This window comes from Dreissena polymorpha, chromosome 14, assembly GCF_020536995.1.
Source record: "Dreissena polymorpha isolate Duluth1 chromosome 14, UMN_Dpol_1.0, whole genome shotgun sequence".
NCBI classification, from domain to species: Eukaryota; Metazoa; Mollusca; class Bivalvia; order Myida; family Dreissenidae; genus Dreissena; species Dreissena polymorpha.
Genome location: NC_068368.1, coordinates 51046994 through 51068617, shown reverse-complemented (window position 1 = coordinate 51068617; position 21624 = coordinate 51046994). Strand labels below are relative to the sequence as shown.

Genomic DNA, 21624 nt, shown 5'->3' with positions numbered 1-21624 from the left:
GATGAAGATGTTTAATTTAATTGTCATCATATTTTGCTTATCACACTTTTACAGAGGTAAAAACAATAAAAATGAGGCAAACACAATACAAATGTACATTTTGTATGAATCAGAAGAAATTGATGATATAACCAGTGGATTTTGAGCATTGGTGCAATAGTAAGGTTTCTTAAGTGTTATGATTGCAATAAAACAATGTAATGTACAGTAATTGTCCTGCTTGTGGGTAAATTAAATAAAAGAAAAACAACACATCCAACCTCTTCAGGGGTGAATATCAACACTTCCTTCAGAATGATAGAAGCAGGACAGTCCAATGTTTTGGAGAGCTGCACTGCATGCCTTGTTTTCAGACTACCGCGAAGTGGCATGTTATGGTTATAATTGCTATTATTTTGGGCGTTGTTGCAAGTTATCTTAATTAGTCGGCAGTTTTATTGCTTCAGAGATAAGGCAATCTTGAAATATACCAACTTTGCGCTTAAATGTGAAGTGATTGTCACAGTGTTTGAAGCTGATTCAAGACCATTAAATTGACAGCAATGACCATCAAAAAGGTATGTATCGATTGTTTGTAGAAAATTCGGTGTAATTATAGAAAATAGTAAAACCTTTTACATGTATTGGTTCTATTTAAACGGTGACATATTTCTGTTTTCCTCGTCAAAATGGCAAGTTCAGAGTGTAAAACGACTTTTAGAAAGTGAACATTAGATGCTGCTAATGTTGAGACTCATTCAAAATTCAAACGGTCCCCCGCTAACATTCACCAGCTAACAAACATAAACCAAACAAAGACAGTTGTTTATCAGAATTTCATGTCCTTCAATATGATTTCCAACACACAATCTATGCTGTGTGAACTCTTTATATCCTCAACACTAATCAATTCATTCACTACCGTATGTACTGTTTTAAAAAGGTAAACACAGTTAATAACATGGAAATCAATTTGACATTTGATATTAACAAATGCTTCTTTTATTTGACTGTTGTGTTAAGGGCTCTATGTAGTAGGCCAAATGCTAGCACACATTTATATTATTTATATACTAGACATTAATTGATTATTCTTAGTATTTTATTAATATTATATTTCCCTTTTTAGCTCACCTGAGCACAAAGTGCTCGTGGTGAGCTTTTGTGAACGCCTTTTGTCCGTCATCTGTTTTCCGCTGTGCGTTGTCCGTTGTGCGACGTCAACATTTGCCTTGTTCACTCTTTAGAGGCCACATTTATTGTCCAATCTTCATAAAATTTGGTTAGTAGATTGGTTTCAATGATATCTTGGATGAGTTTGAAAATGGTTACGTTTGCTTAAAAAACATGGCTGCCAAGGGGTGGGGCATTTTCCTTATACAGTGATTTTTTTTGCTTTTTTATCTTACAGCCTGTGCCTTTTGGATTGGGAAAATTAGCGCGATAAACCATGAAATTGGGAAAAATAGCGCGATAAACCATGAAATTGGGAAACATTATAAATATGATTATAAGAACAGAATTAAAATTATTAAAGTATGTTTGACAGCATTTTTAGCTCATCTATTTTTTGAAAAAAATTATGAGCTATTGTCATCACCTTGGCGTCAGCGTCGGCATTGGCGTCGGCGTCCGGTTAAGTTTTGCGTTTAGGTCCACTTTTCTCAGAAAGTATCAATGCTATTGCATTCAAACTTTGTACACTTACTTACTATCATGAGGGGATTGGGCAGGCAAAATTAGATAACTCTGGCGTGCATTTTGACAGAATTATGTGCCCTTTTTATACTTAGAAAATTGAAAATTTTGGTTAAGTTTTGTGTTTAGGTCCATTTTATTCCTTAAGTATCAAAGCTATTGCTTTCATACTTGCAACACTTATAAACTATCATAAGGGGACTGTGCAGGCAAAGTAATGTAACTCTGACTGGCATTTGGACGGAATTATGGGCCCTTTTTACTTAGAAAATTGAAAATATGGTTAAGTTTTGTGTTTTGGTCCACTTTACCCCTAAAGTATCATAGATATTGCTTTCATACTTGGAACACTCGCAAACTATCATAAGGGTACAGTAAAAGAAGAAGTTGCATAACTCTGGTTGTCATTTTTACGGAATTATGGCCCTTTTTTGACTTAGTAACTTTGAATATATGGTTAAATTTTGTGTTTCGATCCACTTTACTTCTAAAGTATCAAGGCTATTGCTTTCAAACTTCAAATACTTTCATGCTATTATGAGGTTACTGTACCTTGCAAGTTGAATTTTACCTTGACCTTTGAATGACCTTGACTCTCCAGGTCAAATTATTAAATTTTGCTAAAATTGCCATAACTTCTTTATTTATGATTAGTTTTAATTGATACTTGGATAAAACTACTCTTACCTGACATACCACAATAGACTCCACCCAATCCATCCCCTGTGCCCCCCCCCTAATTTTTTTTTTTTAGATCATCTCACAAATGACCACCACACCCTCACACTATACCCCCCCCCCCACCCCCCCACCCCAATTTTTTTTTTGAAACGGTTAAAAAACACAAATATTTATTTTTATTATTTTATTTTTGAAATAACGTCCAACCTCGCGTCCAACCATCGCACCCAAGAACCCCCCCCCCTCTCGGAATGTTTTTTTCCACATTTCTAGAAGATAATATAATAAATGTCCACACCCCCACACTATACACCCCTCTTCACTCCACCCCTCCTTCCTTTGTGATTGAAATTGAGAGTCCCTTCATTTTTAAAAAGAAAATAGATGAGCGGTCTGCACCCGCAAGGCGGTGCTCTTGTTATATTATAAAGTACTAATTTAATGTGTTCTTACAATGAAGACAATGTTAAGTTAATATCCTTCCACATTCATATTGAACTTGCAATAATCTATATAGATTCTTAAATATACCATTTAATCATAACCTCTTTAACAGTAAGAATTTAATTCAGTATTCTTTTAAATTAAATATCATACAGTACACTCCACGCGTTTTCCCCAATTTCCCTCCATACTCCGCGGTGATTGACCTGGAGGGAGATTAAGAAAATCCCGCCAGACGCGGCGTTTGCATGATTTTGGACGCGGCGGTTACTGATCGGCAAAACTGATAAGCCGATGCGGCGGCCCTCGGCGTCGGAAATATACATGATGACTGTATATTAGAAGCATTTGTAAACGTCGTGTTAACATTAAAAATCGTAGTGTGTTTCGGTTTACTAATTATTATTCTAATTTGGAAATTTTACGGAACATTTATTCTTGTCTTATATGTGTTATGATTTAAATATTAACTTGTCAAATGTCTTATATTCATTCATATTGTAGACGTACCTGTGAATTAAAAATCATAATTTGTATACGTATTAATTTTCTATACAATTATCTTTTTTATACATGTACTACAGTATTTAAACAATTTTTTATAACAATGTTTTTATTTTTTGGCATGCCCAGTAGCACACTGCTAACGCGGCGTTGCGCGGCGGTAACTGATAAGAGCGGAAATTGTCTGCATTTACCGACTAGGCTAAAGTAATACACGCCGCGGGAATAAGCGAACGCGGCGTAACGCCGAGTGTTTTATCGAGTTCACCTCGCTCTCTCAACGCCGCGTGAACATTCGCTAGCAGATAAGACCCCGCGGAGGGAGCGCGTTTTTTTGGGGAAAACGCGTGGAGTGTACTGTATGGTGAAAACATTAACACATATTTATAAAAAAAACGCTTTAGTGGTCTTGCTATGTTAATGATGTATTATATGGAGTTACAATAATTTATTTCATTTCTTTACCTTTCAACATCTTGCACTTCAATGCTATTTCAGTAAACTGTAAAGCGTGACAAACATAATAAAGCAGAATATGCATATGAATCTGATTTTACACAGATCCACTAACATATACTGTAAATCATATCATGTTTGTCTCTTTCCACTTTCGAACGATACTCATCTTAAATGCATTAACTTTGTGAGTAACGGTAGACTAACTCCAATTTCCCAACACTGATTTCCGTGATGCACATTAACTGTGAAGTTTTGTAATAAATATTTGTTGTTTTTATCTCAAACGTTATATTTTCCGTTAATTGACACACGCATTAAATTATTCCGTAATAACCATATGATATCCGTTGTTAATTTGAATGTTATTTATAATTTTCGCCGCGCATCGCAAAGTTCTAGTCTGCTTGCGGCCATCTTGGGCGTGTGTAAAAACAGGCGTTTACAATCGGGATACATCGACTATCGTCGGTATCCTCCGCAATATAGCGAGAGATGTGGATAGCGACGTAAAATCGTATTCGGCTAAATTCACGAAAAATACGTAAGTCAGTTGTTGTTCGGCGACGACTCGGCAACTCGATCGGCACTCGTTCGAAATTATTGCTAAATTACATTGTAATCTTATTGGCTTTATTGGGAAAATTTTGTCTTTTTTTGGGAAATTTTAATCAAATTTTTTGCAATTGGGAAGCAGCCGAATATAGGCTGTAATTTCTGGCAAAAAAAATCACTGTTATATGGCTAAAGTAAAATCTTGTTAACACTCTAGAGGCCACTATTATTGTCTGATCTTCATGAAACTTGGTCAGAAGATTCATCCCAATAATATCTCAAACGAGTTCGAAAATGATGCTGGGTGGTTGAAAAACATGGCCGCCAGGGGGCGGGGAATTTTTCCTTACATGTATATGGCTATAGTATAACCTTGTTAACACAAAAGACCACATTTATTTTCCGATCTTCATGAAACTTGGTCAGAAGATTTGTCCCACTGATATTTTGATGAGTTTAAAAATGGTAACCTTTGCTTGAAAAACATGGCTGCCAAGGGGCGGGGCATTTTTCCTTATATGATTATATATGGCTATAATAAAACTTTGTAACACTCTAGAGGCCACATTTATTGTCCAATCCTGATGAAATATGGTCAGAAGATTTGTGTTAATGATATCTTGGATGAGTTTGAAAATGGTTGCGTTTGCTTGAATAACATGTCCGGAAAGGGACGGGGCATTTTTCCTTATATGGCTATATAAGGCTATCGTAAAATCTTGTTAACACTCTTGAGGCCACATTTATAGAAGATCTTCATGAAACTCGGTAAGAAGATTCATCCCAGTAATATCTTGGACGAGTTCAAAAATGATGCCGGTTGGTTGAAAAACATGGCCACCACAGGGGCGGGGCTATTTTCCTTATATGGCTATAGTAAAACCTTGTTAACACTCTAGAGGTCACATTTATTTTCGAATCATCATGAAACTTGGTCAGAAGAGATGTCCCAATGATATTTTGGATGAGTTCGAAAATGGTTTTGGTTGCTTTAAAAACATGGCCACCAGGGGCAGGGCATTTTTCCTTATATGGCTATAGTAAAACCTTGTTAAAACTCTAGAGGCCACATTTATTGTCAAATCTTCATGCAATTTGGTCAGAAGATTGGTCTCAATGATATCTTGGATGAGTTCGAAAATAATTATGTTAGCTTAAAAAAAATGGCTTCCAAGGGGCGGGGCATTTTTCCTTATATGGCTATAGTAAAATCTTGTTAACACTCTAGAGGCCACATTTACTGTCCGCTCTTCATGAAACTTGGTCAGAAGATTCATCCCGATAATATCTTGGATGAGTTCAAAAATAATGCCGGGTGGTTGAAAAACATGGCTGCCAGGGGGCGGGGCATTTTTCCTTATATGGCTATAGTAAAACCTTGTTAACACTCTAGAGGCCACATTTATTTTCCGATCTTCGTCAGAAGATTTGTCCCAATAATATTTTGTTATCTCAGGTGAGCGACTTTGGGCCTTTCAAGCCCTCTTGTTGTTTTTTCAGAATACCATAAAGCTTCTGAAGCACCAAAACTGTGGCAACATATTCAGGCTGCTAAGAAGGTGTCAATCAACAAGACTTACAACTGATTGAATATGCCTTTATTTAATGAACAATGTTAAATGTGTTGTTTTTATTAATACTACTGTTATTAAATCAATTCCATTAACATACTGTAAATGCTCAGTTTTTGTTTGTACTAAAATAACATTTAATTCATTGCCCAAATGTTGCCCCTGTGTGGCAACAACTTTTTAATTTGGCGAAAGTAAGTGGCGATAACTTTTGAAAGTCCATAGGGAACCCTGCCTGTGTAGATAATTCATTTCTCGATAATTCTCCGTAAAAATTATGTAATGACACTTTGAATGTTGCACGCCTGAGCAATTTAAATCCAACCACTATTCAAATTTTCAATATCTCTCGATTCGCTCGCTATGTAGATATAATTCGATAACACGACCACGATGTAGAGCATCTGGTTTAAATGTGGAAGAATAAACTGCGTAAAATACAGTTTGCGCCTGTCTGTTGTGGTGAAGAGTGTTACATAGTAAACCGATGTTATTATACTTTTCTGGATTAATTAAGTATTGTTTTTTTTCTTAAGTGACAATTGAAATGTTCTGAAATAAATTACATCTTTTATTTTTATACCGTACATAAATAATATTGATACATATCGTTCAGTATGTAACGTAGAATGTAAGTACATAAAACAACACAGACAGAGGTGCGGAAAAGACATGCTTTAAAAGTTGCTGAAACTTAGAAGAGTGAATAGAAACTTCACCATATCTGTTTTGAACATATGCTTATTAAATCGACAAAGATTAGCATACTAGATCTAGTTAGGTAAAAGTCTGTGTTAAAAGCTCATGTTAAATAAAATTACGCGTACACGTTACACCGTATTGCCTTGTTCTGATTGGTCAATATTTAAATCTGTTTCATAATATGGCAAGAGGTCAGTGATATTGTTGCTATTTAAGCAGAAGTTTACATTTGTAACTGATGAATGGAGTCTTATGGTGGCTGGGCTTTTTAGTACCAATTGTTTTAATTCACTTTTTGCATAAAAAAAGATCTTGTGATATTTGGTACATCCAATACCTCGATTGAGATATAAAACTGGTAAGAACATGTACTGAGCAACATTTTCCCATGTTGTTCAAGTCTGTTGTGTTTAATATATATACTGACAGGCTATTTTCTGCCTATCTCACGGGTCCGATAGTCGGACTCAAGTCCAATGATAAATATGCATATTTTCCCCCAAATCTAAATTTTTTTTCCCAATTTCCGACTGAAAAGACCAAAGCCAAAAAATGTGTTTCCCTGTACTGTGTTTTAAATAACCATGTGCCGTGTTTAAGCATGCCAATGGAAATACTCTGTTAAATGTCATCGTATCTAGTGTTCCATAATGCAATTTTCTTGACTTTGTCACTTCAGACAAATGGCGGCCGGTAATTTCTGTCATTTTCGGTTAGAATTTGCTTTCGAATATTGAGCTGGATTATTCAGAATTATCAGGTTATTTACCAGGTTTACAACAAGTGATAATCATGTGTACTTATTAATTATTGTAAATTGGTTGATAATATATGTATCAATGGTCTGAGGTAGAGAAATGTGGACTGGTTTCACTTTCAACGCTACTGTGTTTAAAAAAATGGTTTCCTTAAGACATTTGACAACTTGAATTTTGAATAATAATATGTTGAAAGCAGGTCTTTTGAGTGTGAATATTCATAAAAATCTTATATGACATATCGAGCTATGTATTTTATGGAACTTCAAGCATAACATGAATAAAGTCTGTATTTTTTATCATACACATACTTATGCTAGCAGTGGACAATGACTGTAGCATGGAAAAAACATGTTACATGTACCGTAATTCTTTTCCTAGAATTTTAAGGCAATACCACAATTAAGAAAAACTATTTCCCCAATAATGCTTTTGTCGATGGAAATTCTTTCCAATTTGAAAGATTTCGCAACGCGAAAAATCCCAAATTTGCTAGGTACCTCTCCCAAAATAAACAGAAAATGCCTGACTGAAGAATTTTACACAATGTGTACATAGTGCGCTAACTATACAAAAGAAAGATACACAAACAATGCACTTTAATATTATGTACACAACAAAAATTTTCACCGCTGAAAGTATGCAGGATGTATAACACAGACATGTAGTACACGTACACAAGAGGTACATAATTGAAACAATGAACACAGATGTACATTGGAAAAATGAACACAGAATGTATATTGAAAGCTAACCATTTACTGATCTACTGTAAGTTTGTCTTACATGTATGTACACCACAGAGCAGCAGTACACATGGTAAAAAGTGTACATGCCCTAACATCTTGTGAATATTGAGTTCTCGTGCTCTATTTTCGAATAAAATGCTGAATGCACCATGCAAAGAACTTTCACACCACCGAAATGCACCAGAGCTGTTTTCTTTTGTGATATAAAGGAACAATTTAATATGTTTAAAGTTTGGCTGTCAAGTAAGCGCAGTGATTGGTTTATCATATAGGGATCTGGGCTTTAGTGTTTTATCCAGGCCGTTTTAGCGTGGCGCGGCGCCACGCCGCTTTTTTGAAGCGCCTCGCTGCCCCTTTCAAAGCAAATCAGCGCCACGCTGTCCTTTTCAAAGGCCGCCGCCCTGTTTTCCGCCGTGCGCGACCTTATTGATAACATCTTAATTGCCTCTTAACCAAGCTTCTAAGCCGACTATTATCAGCGAAGATTCGCGCGGTTGTGAATTCGTCATGCGTGAATAATCATGTGTCAATATCAATCGATAATTTCAGTGGCTTTGTAACACTAATCGGTCCGGATACAATCGTGCACAGTTACTTAGGAGACTTGATGAAAACCCCGATATTATTCACGTGGAAATTGTGCATTTCCTGCATTATTCAGTTATATCAAAACATTTATCTTTACACGTAATTAAATTTAAAAAAAACACCAGTTTTATCTGTAAAATATTGATTTTATTTCAATTTAATGCAAAACAGTTTTAATTTAATAAAAATTAATTTACAGGGCTTGCACTAAGCAGCGTACGGCCGTATATTACACCCGATAATTGTTTCCATACGCCGATTACAAAACCCCATGACGTCCACTGTACTTCCTGAAAATTGGCCATACGCCGAAAATAGCAACCCGTGACATATTAAAGCTGTCGATTAAAATAACGCTCCGCCTCCTATTCAATACAATTGGCGCAGGCTCACAGTAGATGTGTGTTGATGAATTGTAGCAGACGACAATCTTAACACGTTTGCTGTTCACGGTTAGGCAGACCGCGCTTAATTGGAGCACGTGCTTGTTTATTGTCACGATGTTTTGATTACAATAACGTGTGAATGTAGGCAAAGAAGTTGATACCCCGTCTTGGACCCTGTTTGGCCAAAAGTTGTTAATTGTTGTAACAGTAGTAGGCCTGCACCATTGGTTCAATTCAGAACATTATGACCCGTTTGTAACTTGTCAAAATATGTTAATTGGCAAACACAGATATGAATTTTACAAAAATATTGAACTTGTACCACTTATCATTCGTGTTTAGAATGTCGCAAGGTACGCTTTCCGATTTTGGCATTCCACTTTCGACGAAACGTAAATTAGAAATTGATGCAAATTGCTTTGTAAGCAAAACAAGTTTATATCGGAGACCAATTAACGTGTATTGAATTAATTGACAATGAACAAAAGACAGTACGGCGCCGTTCCTAGTTACACTTTTTACGAAATAAAATGTACACAATACAACACGTGGTCATGAAAGTTCAAAGTGAAAACAATACCCGTTTACAATTTTATGCGGCAACACTTTAAAGATGCATATAAAAGGACTTGTTTGTGCAATGTGTGTAACGTTTTAAATATAAATAATTGTTTAAGAGGGTAACTCGTTTAACAGTATTCTAAGACTTCTTTGAAAAGCTATAGTTTGTATAAGATATATATCCTATGGTGTTTAATCTTGTTTTTTGTTACTACATGAAAATATAAAACACATAATAAAATATTCATTCTGGATTTTGTTGGTTTAATTATTCAACAATAAATCTCAAAACTATACATATAATGTTTGTGTGTAATAAAGCTTGTTATTAAGTCACTTTACAGATATATTTGTGCCCTTTTTATGGATGTAGCGCGCTAAAGTGCCCTTTTTTGAAATTTTGCACCACGCCCCTTTTCCTTCCTGTATAAAACACCCGGCTTAATACCCGTTGCCAGACGTATGTGAGTTTGCTAAGTGGTCACCAAGTACCATACCGGACATAGGTTTCCTCCCTATACTCTGGCAGCCATCACAACACAAGACCTCGCCAATATTAAAAAATATATATTGAAGTAAAAACATTAAATGGCAGGAAATTGCAGCTTTATATCAAAATTAGTCCCAACTTCAATGAGTCAAATAACTAATGAAGTACATGTAGCAGTGCCGGGTCCTAAATAATGTAGCCTCAGGTGCTGAAGGAACTCATTAACTTCAAATTACAAACAAAGTTTTAAATGGAAATAAAGCATTCTTTATGTGTGTTAATACTTTCTAGGACCCAAACTTGGATACCGAGTGGAATGATGTACTCAGAGCAAAGGGCATCTTGCCTCCAAAGGAAGAAAAGGAGATTACAGAAGAAGACCTCATCAAGATGGTTGAAAGCACCATAGAAAATAAATCTAAAGGTAATGCTCAATGGTTAGTTTAGTTTAAACCTATTAAAGCTATACTGAATCTTAAGGCGCTGAGGGATTTTTTGAAACGCTCGCGTATCAGTATTTTGGGTAGAATCAGGCTTTTCTTAAGGTTTAAAGAACGCTCACACAGTGGGGATCAAGCCTGGTTGTTAGGCAGATACCATATCCTTTATGCCACGGCAAATGCTTAAGAGTTGACTGTTGAAAATGCAAGGTGACTAAAGATGTTTACAGTCAGGCATCTGTAAATAGTATAGCAGTTTTAGCACTATGTTAACAGATCATGTGTTAACAGATAATGTTCAGGTAATTGGCCTTCATGAGTAAGCAATAGTAGATGATACATGTATTAAGAGTAACAAATCAATGTTTATTATTATATTACAAAAAAGTGACCAACCAGCAGTTTTCTAGAGAGAGTGTGCATTTTATCCTTTACCTATAATGATGAAGAAGCATCCATTTTTTTAGTGACTAAGATACTGTGTCAGTGTGTTAAACTTAAACTCTGACCTCTCTCTTAATATAGCCTACAATTCAGACTCTGCATTCAATAAAGATGTTTTTTATGGGAACTTTGTATGTTCTTAAGCGATTAGAATTTGCCATTAGGTCTTGGTATTTTTATGTTAACTTATGCGTTGTAAGATAAATTGTTCTTGTAATGAAGACCATATTTTGTTAAGGACACTTGTCTTAAAAAATAATTGAGCCGCAATCTATGAAAACGGGGCTTATTGCATTTGCGTAAAGTGTTGCAGTATATTTGCCTATGATATCTGCTTTATAGAACTTGTTTGGTTTAAAGGGACTTTAAACAAAAAGCCTGGCTAATCAGGGACGACACTTTACACACACACATTTAGCCCTGATTTCTCAGAGCCAGGTGCGAGCTTGTGCAATCTGAACAGGCTAATCTGGGACGACACTTTACACACACACATTTAGTCCTGATTTCTCAGAGCCAGGAGCGAGCTTGTTCAAACTGACCAGGCTAATCTGGGACGACACTTTACACACACACATTTAGTCCTGAGGAACACAAACTGGCATTCTGACTAGGACTACTGGGAATGTTAATGGGCAAGTCAGATTATGGGTTAGTTGCAATAATCCAACTCCCTCCGTGAAGAGCTGTACGTATGTACCCTAAAAAAGCTCAGAGCATTCAAGAAGAACTAGATTCTGGGTTAAGCGTAGACTAACTGGAGGTAGTATTTCCCCACAAATCATTCCGTTTTAATTTTGTGTGCCTTTCGAGTCAATTTATCATATTTTACTTTGACAGTACTTTGAATTATGCGACATTTTTTACACTGGGTCCGATTTCCATAATTTGTTAAACCCAAATTTATTCTTTCGAACACAGTAACGTTGAAAGTGAAACTAGTCCACATTTATATACCTCAGATTATCAATATCGATTATCAACCAATTTATAATAATTAATGCGTACACATGGTTTACACTTGTTGTATACATACCAGATTATGAGTACCCAGGGGGTCAAAAAATTGAAAATTTGCTTATATAAGGCCTATTTTGTAAAAACTTTAGAAATCTTCTTGTCCATAACCATAGGGCCTAGGGCTCCCAAATTTGGTATGAAGTGACATCTTATAGCCCTCTACCAAGTTTCTTCAAATTATGCCCCTGGGGTCAAATGTGACCCTGCCCTGGGGGGTCAAAAAATTGCAAATTTGCTTATATTGGGCCCATTTTGTGCAAACTTTAAAAATCTTCTTGTCCATAACAATTGGGCCTATTTCTACCAAATTCGGTATGTAGTGACATCTAATAGGTCTCTACTTAGTTTGTTCAAATTATGTCCCTGGGGACAAATTTGACCCTGCCCCTGGGGTCACAAAAATGAACATATGCTTAAATAAGGCCTATTTTGTGCAAACTTTAAAAATCTTCTTGTTCATAATTATTGAGCCTAGGGCTACTAAATTTGGTATGTAGTGATATCTAATAGTCCTCTACCAAATTTGTTCATGACTCGCAGATGACACCCTATTGATTTTTAGGTCACTAGGTCAAAGGTCAAGGTCACGGTGACCCAAAATAGTAAAATGGTTTCCGGATGATAACTCAAGAACGCTTATGCTTAGGGTCATGAAACTTAATAGGTACATTGATCATGACTCGCAGATGACGCCTATTGATTTTCAGATCACTAGGACAAAGGTCAAGGTCACGTTGACCCGAAATAGTAAAATGGTTTCCAAATGATAACTCAAGAACGCTTATGCCTAGGATCATGAAACTTCATAGGTACATTGATAATGACTCGCAGATGACCCCTATTAATTTTAAGGTCACTAGGTCAAAGGTCAAGGTCACGGTGACCCAAAATAGTAAAATGGTTTCTGGATGATAACTCAAGAAGGCTTATGCCTAGGATCATAAAACTTCATAGGTACATTGATCATGTCTCGCAGATGACCCCTATTGATTTTCAGGTCACTAGGTCAAAGGTCAAGGTCTTGGTGACTCAACATAGAAAAATGGTTTCCGGATGATGACTCAAAAAGGCTCATGCCTAGGATCATGAAACTTAATAGGTACATTGATCATGACTCGCAGATGACCCCTATTGAAGTTCAGGTCACTAGGTCAAAGGTCAAGTTCACGGTGACTTTACACAGTAAAATGCTTTCCGGATGATAACTCAAGAAAGCTAATACGCCTAGGATCATGAAACTTCATAGGTACATTGATCATGACTCACAGATGACCCCTATTGATTTTTAGGTCACTAGGTCAAAGGTCAAGGTCACAGTGCCAAATAACGTATTTACACTATGGCTGCCACTACAACTGACAGCCAATATGGGGGGCATGCATGTTTTACAAACAGCTCTTGTTATATTTTGAGATGATGCTTTACAAAGAAAGATGCTACTATTGTATTTGTTATAAATGTGTGAAAGGCTCTTAAAAAGAAACCAGAGATTATTAACCCTTTACCAAACACTAACAGGATTTTACAGGTTTGTAGCTGACGACTTTATGAATAATTGTGATTAAAGGAGAAATTGCTCAAGTTGAGCAATTTCTCCTTTTATCACAATTATTTCTACCCTACCTGATCATTTCCTCCAGATTCCATTACAATTTAATTGTCGTCTGCAACCTCTTTCAAATTGGGAAAGTCAAAAATGTGTCGTTTGGTAAAGGGTTAAGGCATTTTGATTCATATGGGTCTTGTGAATCTGTTTCAAATCAAATGCATAGATTTGATCTTCAGCATCTAAAAATATGTGAAATAGAAAGAACGACAATATCTTTTGGAGAGATAAATGTACCTACATTATAAGCAAAGGACCTGTGCAACAATTCCCGGGCTTTTTAGTCTGTTTAGTTAACACGGTAGTTATTTTTTCCATATATAAAAATGCTCCCCCTTCCAACTTTAAGCGCCCAGTGGGACGAGGGATAGAAAGAGAAAGTCACATGCTTGAGTACATTTCAACCCATGCGCATTGCACGTTTTTTTCGCATAAAAAAACAGTGGAGCGATACAGGGCCATCATGGCCCTCTTGTTCCCTAATTTCAGGATTTTTCCCCAAATTCCCTGACTTTTCCCTGACAGGAAAAAGTGAAAGTCTTTTTCCATGTTTTCCATGATTTCCATGATTTCCAGGTTGGCTGGGAACCCTGACCGAAATGACCGTAAATGTGTCTTAACAAATGCATAGACACATGTGGCTGCGATTTTGTCTAAAGTGTCAAGATCGCAAAATTGCATTATGGAACACTCGATATGATGACGTTCTACGCAGAATTCCCATTGGCACACTAAAACATGGCTTCCGATTATTTAAAACACGGTACCTACCGGGAAACGCATTTTCTGGCTTTGATAATTTCGGTCTGAAATTGGGATTTTTTTTTGATAATTGGGAAAAAATCATCCATATTTGGAAATGGGAATGGATCCGACTATCGGACCTGTAAGATAGGCCTGTGTAATGTACACTTGCTGATGTACTTTCTTGATTTACTCCATAGGTATCCAGTAAAGGCCTGAAGTCCCCTCTCCCCGCAAAATCATGTCGGAAATTGTTACAAACTAATGTTTTGATTTTCGTTGATAACTTTTACTTTGTTTGTGATAAAATTATACTATTAAATAATTATTTTATTTTTCAGAATTCCATTATGTAAGCTTTTGAATCAGCATTTATCAAACCTAGCACAGAAATTCCCGGAGACAAAATTCCTAAGTAGTGTGTCATCATTGTGTATACCAAACTATCCTGATAAGAACTTACCAACAATATTTGTCTACAAAGAAGGGGAGATGAAAAAACAGTTTGTGGGGCCTCTTGCATTTGGGGGCATAAACTTGAAGAAAGATGGTAGGAATATGTAACAATTATTTTATTGTCTGGTTACTTAAAATTTTCAGGAACAAATTCTCTGGCTCTCAAATTTGACCTCATTTTACAAGCTCTGAAGAGTTGCTTAAACAATACACCAGCAGCAAGTAAACCACTTCTGTGGTGCATTAACCCTTTACCTCTTAGATACATATGTTAATGCATTTGTATTCCGTTAGAAAGTTATATTAAATTAAAGACTGTTCTTACTTAATTCAAGTTTTAAAGGCTTCATTTCCAACCCTTAGATACTGATGAGCAGCAAACAGCATAAAACCAGAACAGACTGCTAGTTACTCAGAGGCTGTTCAGGTTTTGTGCCTTTTGTACATAACCATTTTTGCTTTGCCTCTGATTGGGAAAGGGTTAAAACAAACTAGCATTTTTAGGGCCACCAAACTCTCTTAAGAAAGAATTGTCTTATAGTCACATGAAAAAAAGTTAAGTAAGATGGTTAAAGGTTAAAGTGACACTACTACTCAAAATAAACAAAAATGTCGTACAATTGTTCGTTAAATAAACTTAACCAATTAAAAATCAGTGTTCCTAATGACAATTGCAGAAATTTCAACGCCAGATGTGGTCTGGTAAAATAGTCTAGATATTTGTAGATACAAAATGATCGTTTTTATTATTGTTGTGCATATTTAATTTCACTTTAATTTCCTGCAACGATATCTATGCATACCACACATGAACACTAACATGGTATATTCGTGGGAAATTAAAATGGAATTAATTGTGTCACAAATAAATAAAAACGAGCATTTTGTATCTACAGAAATCTATGTAATCATACCATATCTAGCGTAAAAATTTGTGGCTATTGCTAAAGGGAACACTGATTGTTTAGGTGTTATCTGTATTTATGAAATACTTTACAAAATTTTCGTTGATTTTGAGCATTATAGAGACTTAAAAAAAAAAGCATTTTAATTTATTAAGAAGCTTGTTTGTTTATAAAGGTCTTGAAATGGGATAGTTGTTTCTTACATAAACTACACTCCAATAAAGGATGGTATGCATAGCCAAAGTATTAACAGACCTAGTTACCAGTTGAGCGAAGTGCAAATGTTAACCGATAATGCCGTTTTTTTATTGTTTTGCAGCGATCTTCTAAAAAATTCCCTTTTTATTTTTAGCTCACCTGTCACGAAGTGACATGGTGAGCTTATGTACCGTGTGATGTCCGGCGTCCGTTGTGCATGTATGCGTGCTTGCATCCGTCAACAATTTGTTTGTGTAGACAGTAGAGGTCACAATTTCCATCCAATCTATGAAATTTGGATTGGTCAGAATGTTCATCTTGATGAAATCTGGGTTGGGAATGTTTTTTGGTCATCTAGGGTCAAAAACTAGGTCACTAGGACAAAAACTAGGACACAAGGTCAAATACTAGAAAAACCTTGTGTAGACGATAGAGGTCGCAGTTTTCATTCAATCTTTATGAAATTCGGTCAGAATGTTTCTCGTGATGAAATCTGGGTTGGGATTGTATTTGGGTTATCTGGGATCAAAAGCTAGGTCACTAGGTCAAATAATAGAAAAACCATTAACAATTTGTTTGTGTAGACAGTAGAGGGCACGGTTTTCATCCAATCTTTATGAAATTTGGTCAGAATGTTTATCTTGATAAAATCTGGGTTGGGATTGAATTTGGGTCATCTGGGGTAAAAAACTAGGTTACTAGGTCAAAAACTAGGTCACTAGGTAAAATAATAGAAAATTTAAGAAAAAACTTGTGTAGACAATAGAGGTCGCAGTTTTCATCCAATCTTTATGAAATTTGATCAGAATGTTTATTTTGATGAAAACTGGGTTGGGATTGTAGTTGGGTCATCTGGGGTCAAATACTAGGTCACTAGATTTAATATTAGAAAAACCTTGTTTAGACAATAGAGGTCACAGTTTTCATCAAATCTTCATAAAATTTGATCAGAATGTTTGTCATGATTAAATCTGGGTTGGGATTGTATTTGGGTCACCTGGGGTCAAAAACTAGGTCAACAGGTCACATATTAGAAAAACCTTGTGTAGACAATAGAGGTCACAGTTTTCATCCAATCTTTATTAAATTTGTTCAGAATGTTTATCCTGATGAAATCTGGATTGGGATTGTATTTGGGTCATCTGGGGTTAAAAACTAGGTCCAGGGATCACGCAACTGGGCGACTCGGGCGATTATATTGCCACGGCTTCCCTGTAATCGCCCTGATTAAAAGTACCAGCGATAACCACTTCGCCCTAAAATCTGGCAATTATCATATCCGCAGCGCAATCAAAGCTGCTTCTGTTTATTACTGAATACACGCCGACGTCAATCAACTGACCGAATCGACGAAACTTCTCCCTCCTGGCGTAGTAAATTACCTATTGTAAATTGATAAGCAACCATTCACAGCGCTTGTCATACAGGTATTTGGCAGGGTTCTCTCCTGACTAATCAGAGCGTGGGTTACAAACTCCATTTCGGCTAATAGAAAACATGCCGACACTGGGCGAGACACTTTGTTAATCGATGACAATTATCGCATTCAATGTCCCCAAAACAGTGTGGATTAAAAGAATGTCGGTCTCTATGTATTAATTATCCCCCGCCAGAGGCGGAGGGATATTGTTTTGGCGTTGTCCGTCCGTCCGTCCGGCTGTCCGTCCGTCCGGCACTTTTGTGTCCGGAGCCATATCTTGGAAGTTCTTTGGTGGATTTCATTTAAACTTTGTATGAGTATATATATGCATAAGAGGATGATGCACGCCAAATGTTATTGTACACCATCTGTTAAAAACAGACTTATGGCCCTTTGTATCTTGAAAAAATGCTTTTTAGTGTCCGGAGCCATATCTTGGAAGTTCTTTGGCGGATTTCATTGAAACTTGGTATGAGTATATATATGCATAAGAGGATGATGCACGCCAAATGGCATTGTACACCATCTGTTAAAAACAGACTTATGGCCCTTTGTATCTTGAAAAAATGCTTTTTACTATAGGCACTTTTGTGTCCGGAGCCATATCTTGGAAGTGCTTTGGCGGATTTCATTTAAACTCGGTATGAGTATATATATGCATAAGAGGATGATGCACGCCAAATGGCATTGTACACCATCTGTTAAAAACAGACTTATGGCCCTTTGTATCTTGAAAAAATGCTTTTTACTATAGGCATTTTTGTGTCCGGAGCCATATCTTGGAAGCGCTTTGGCGGATTTCTTTGAAACTTGGTATGAATATATTCCTGCCCCAGCTTTGTCTTAGTTTTGTTTTATTGTCCTCCGTCCGTCCATCTATCATTATGTTCATCCGTCCAATTTGCACCCATCTTCAAACAAAGCATATGTTGCGGGGGATACCTTGGGCCTTTCAGGCCCTCTTGTTGGTATCTGTTCTTGGTAGACACAGGTATGTATATAGGTCACTAGGTCAAATAAAACAAAAACCTTGTGCAGACATTAGAGGTCACAGTTTTCATCCAATCTTTATGAAATTTGGTCAGAATGTTTATCTTGATAAAATCTGGATTAGGGTTGTATTTGGGTAATCTGGGGTCAGAAACTAGGTCACTAGGTCAAATCATAGAAAACCCTTGTGTACATGTAGACAATAAAGGTCACAGTTTTCATCAGATCTTAATTAAATCTTTGTCTTGTTAAAATCTGTGTTGGGATGAATTTGGGTCATCTAGGGTCAATAACTAGGTCACTAAGTCAAATCAAAAAACAACTTTTGTAGACAGTAGAGGTCACAGTTTTCATCCAAACTTAATTAAATTTGATCAGAATGTTAATCTTGATGAAATCTGGGTTAGGATTGTATTTGGGCCATCTGTGATAAAAAAGGTCACTAGGTCAAATCATAGAAAAACCTTGTGTAGACAATAGAGGTCATAGTTTTCATCTGATCTTAATAAAGTGTGGTCAGAATGTTTATCTTGATAATATTTGATTTGGGATCATATATGTGGCATCTGGGGTCAAAAATTAGGTCACCGGCCAGTTCTAGTAAGTAAAGAGGTCACAGTTTTCATCACATCTTAATGATATTTTGTCAGAATGTATTAATTAATGAAATCTTTCTTGGGGTTGTATATGGGTCTGATACAATTTAAGTTGATGTAGCAAGGTTAGTCAGGTGAGCGATTCAGGGCCATCATAGCCCTCTTGTTTTTTTACTGTCAGAGCACAAAGACCTTACTTGTTAATTATTTCAATAGCTGGCAGTAAGTCATGGTACCTGGACTTGAAATTGGTAATTTGAAAAATAAGAAGATATTTTGTCGCCAATCTGTTTAATAATTGAGTCTTGTGCTGGGAAAACCAAGTTTCATGCATGTGTTGTCCCAGATGAGCTAGTGCAGTCTGCACAGGCTCATTAGGGAAACACGTTCAGAAATGCATTAAACCCAGTTTTTCTCAGAAATTGCATTAAGCCCTAATTTCCCAGACCGAGGCTCGTGTATACCTCTCAAATGAAGGTTGAGAGAAAGTATTTTAGAGTCGCTGGTACAGTAGGTCAGGCGCTAGTGGGTCTGTTTATGGATTGAATTTTGTTGAAATTTCTCAAGCGTTAAAATTGAAAAGGTAAATATATTATTGTGATGGAAAGTAGATGTGCTAGACATTTTTTTCATCCACAGTGATCCATCCGCCTATGCCATAGTTATTTGCTTTTGAACAAATCTGACAAAGTGGTACAGGTGTAAAAGCCTTGTATCTTACAAAAGCTCCCGGCCCAGTGTTTGAGCTCATCTCAAAAGATACAATTCAGGGCTCGAAATTAACGCTCGCACACTCGCAAAATGCGAGTGAAAAATACCAATTGCGAGTTAAGTTTTAAGCCACTAGTATTTTTTTGCTAGTAAATAAGTAGTGAAAAGAAACGAGTAAGAATGCTAATTGCGCTCGACGTCATGACCGCTAAATCTTAGGTCAATTTATAGAATGCCCGAATACCATAATGCAGAAGTTTGCACCTTGTATGTAGACTGTTATACTTATATATATATAGTACAGATACACGGATGCTATTGGTACAAAGGAAGTGAAACAGTCGACTATTCACACGTGTTCATTGAACTTGAACAGACATGGTGTCGAAACGAAAAATAACTTGTTTCTTTTTGCCCACAGATAGAAATACCAATACAAAAGATAAAGCAAAGTTAAACGTTGAGAAAGAAAACAAATGGATATTAAATACTTCTACGAAACCAGTGAAAACGTGGGAAAAATAACTTAATATAAAAAATATGAAACTAAAACTTGTTGTAGTTAAAGATGGTCATTCAATCTGATGTGGGCCCTTATTGTCCAAGAAACTGATATCGTTGTATGGTTGCAGAAATTAAATGTGTCTGTTAAGTACTTTTATTTAGTTTTAATAGTACTAAACTAATGTCCAGACTTTTTAATGTTTCCATCAAAATTTGCAAAAATGTTTTTGATTTTGCAAGTTGGTATCAAAGCTGCTCGCAATTTTTGCAAGTAGAAAAAAAAGTTAAATTCGAGCCCTGCAATTTGAGTTTCCACTCAGCTGAGTATTGAGTAATCTCAGCCTAAACAATAGTCACATATCAATCCTTAAACACAGAGTTTAGTCAGGCTCAAAACTGAAAAAAATAAATGTTGAGCCAGAATATTGACTTAAACTTTTACCACTTAGATACATATTTTGACATGTTTAAAGTCCTTTAGAAAGTTAAATGTTATTAAAGACATTTCTGTTCAGTTGTTAAAGGTTAAATTTCCAACCCTTACATACTGATCATCAGATGAGCAGCAGACAGCAGAAACCTGAACAGACTGCGAGTTACTCGCACGCTGTTTTGGTTTTAATGCTGTTTGCACATACATGTAGCCATTTTCACTTTGCTTCTGAGTGAGAAAGTGTTAAGCATGTTTGTGATACCAGGCCATGGTTACACTTCTCACAATTACTTCTTTTCAGAACTCGAATGGATGCTATCGCAGACGGGGGCGGTCAACATTGACCTTGAGGAGGCGCTGCGGGGTGAGGTCAAGGACGTTATGAACATTGCCATACGAGACAGTGCAAAAAAACAGAAGGGATGATGATGACGATGATTACTGAGAACGTGAAATGTGAACACTGTTTTAAGATTTGATTGTGGATAAAGACTATTGGAGTCTTGCTCTGAGAAAAATGGGCTTGATGCATGGGCGCAAAGTATCATCCTAGATTAGCCTGTGCAGTCTGCAAAGGCTAATCAGGAATGATACTTTTTGACTTAACTTGATGTTTGCCCAGAAGAGACTTTTTTTAAAAGAAAAGTATAATTTAAGTTTAAAGCGATTTCACTGAACAGCCTGTGCAGGCTGCACAGACAAATCGGGGACAATTATTTGAACACATACATAAAGCCCAGTTTTACCACAACATGGCTCTTAGGAATGGTAATGTCTCATAGGAATGGTAATGTCTCATTGTCCTAATGACCACAACATGCTGAAAGCCTTTGAGATATTTAAGGCTGATGTTGATGATAGGGGCATTTCCAATATCTGAAAAGGTCACCATGGCATAGTGGATATAGTGCCCCCCTAGCAATCGGAAGGTCACTGGTTCTATCCCCACTTAAGAATACATAAGATCTCCCCAAAGACACCAAGTACTGGTTCTAGGCCCAGGAAACAGACTCGAGAGCGATTAAATAAGCCTTA

The 21624-nt window shown here is 36.4% G+C and overlaps 1 protein-coding gene across 1 annotated transcript; it reads left to right on the top strand.

The window, feature by feature from the left end:
* The first annotated feature begins 542 nt into the window (after positions 1–542).
* Positions 543–21034, top strand: LOC127857364 (phosducin-like protein 3). Its single transcript, XM_052393763.1, is given in 6 exon segments — positions 543–557; positions 10414–10546; positions 14577–14583; positions 14718–14926; positions 20891–20994; positions 20996–21034. Coding segments are annotated over 6 exon segments (507 nt in total).
* Positions 21035–21624: the final 590 nt, after the last annotated feature.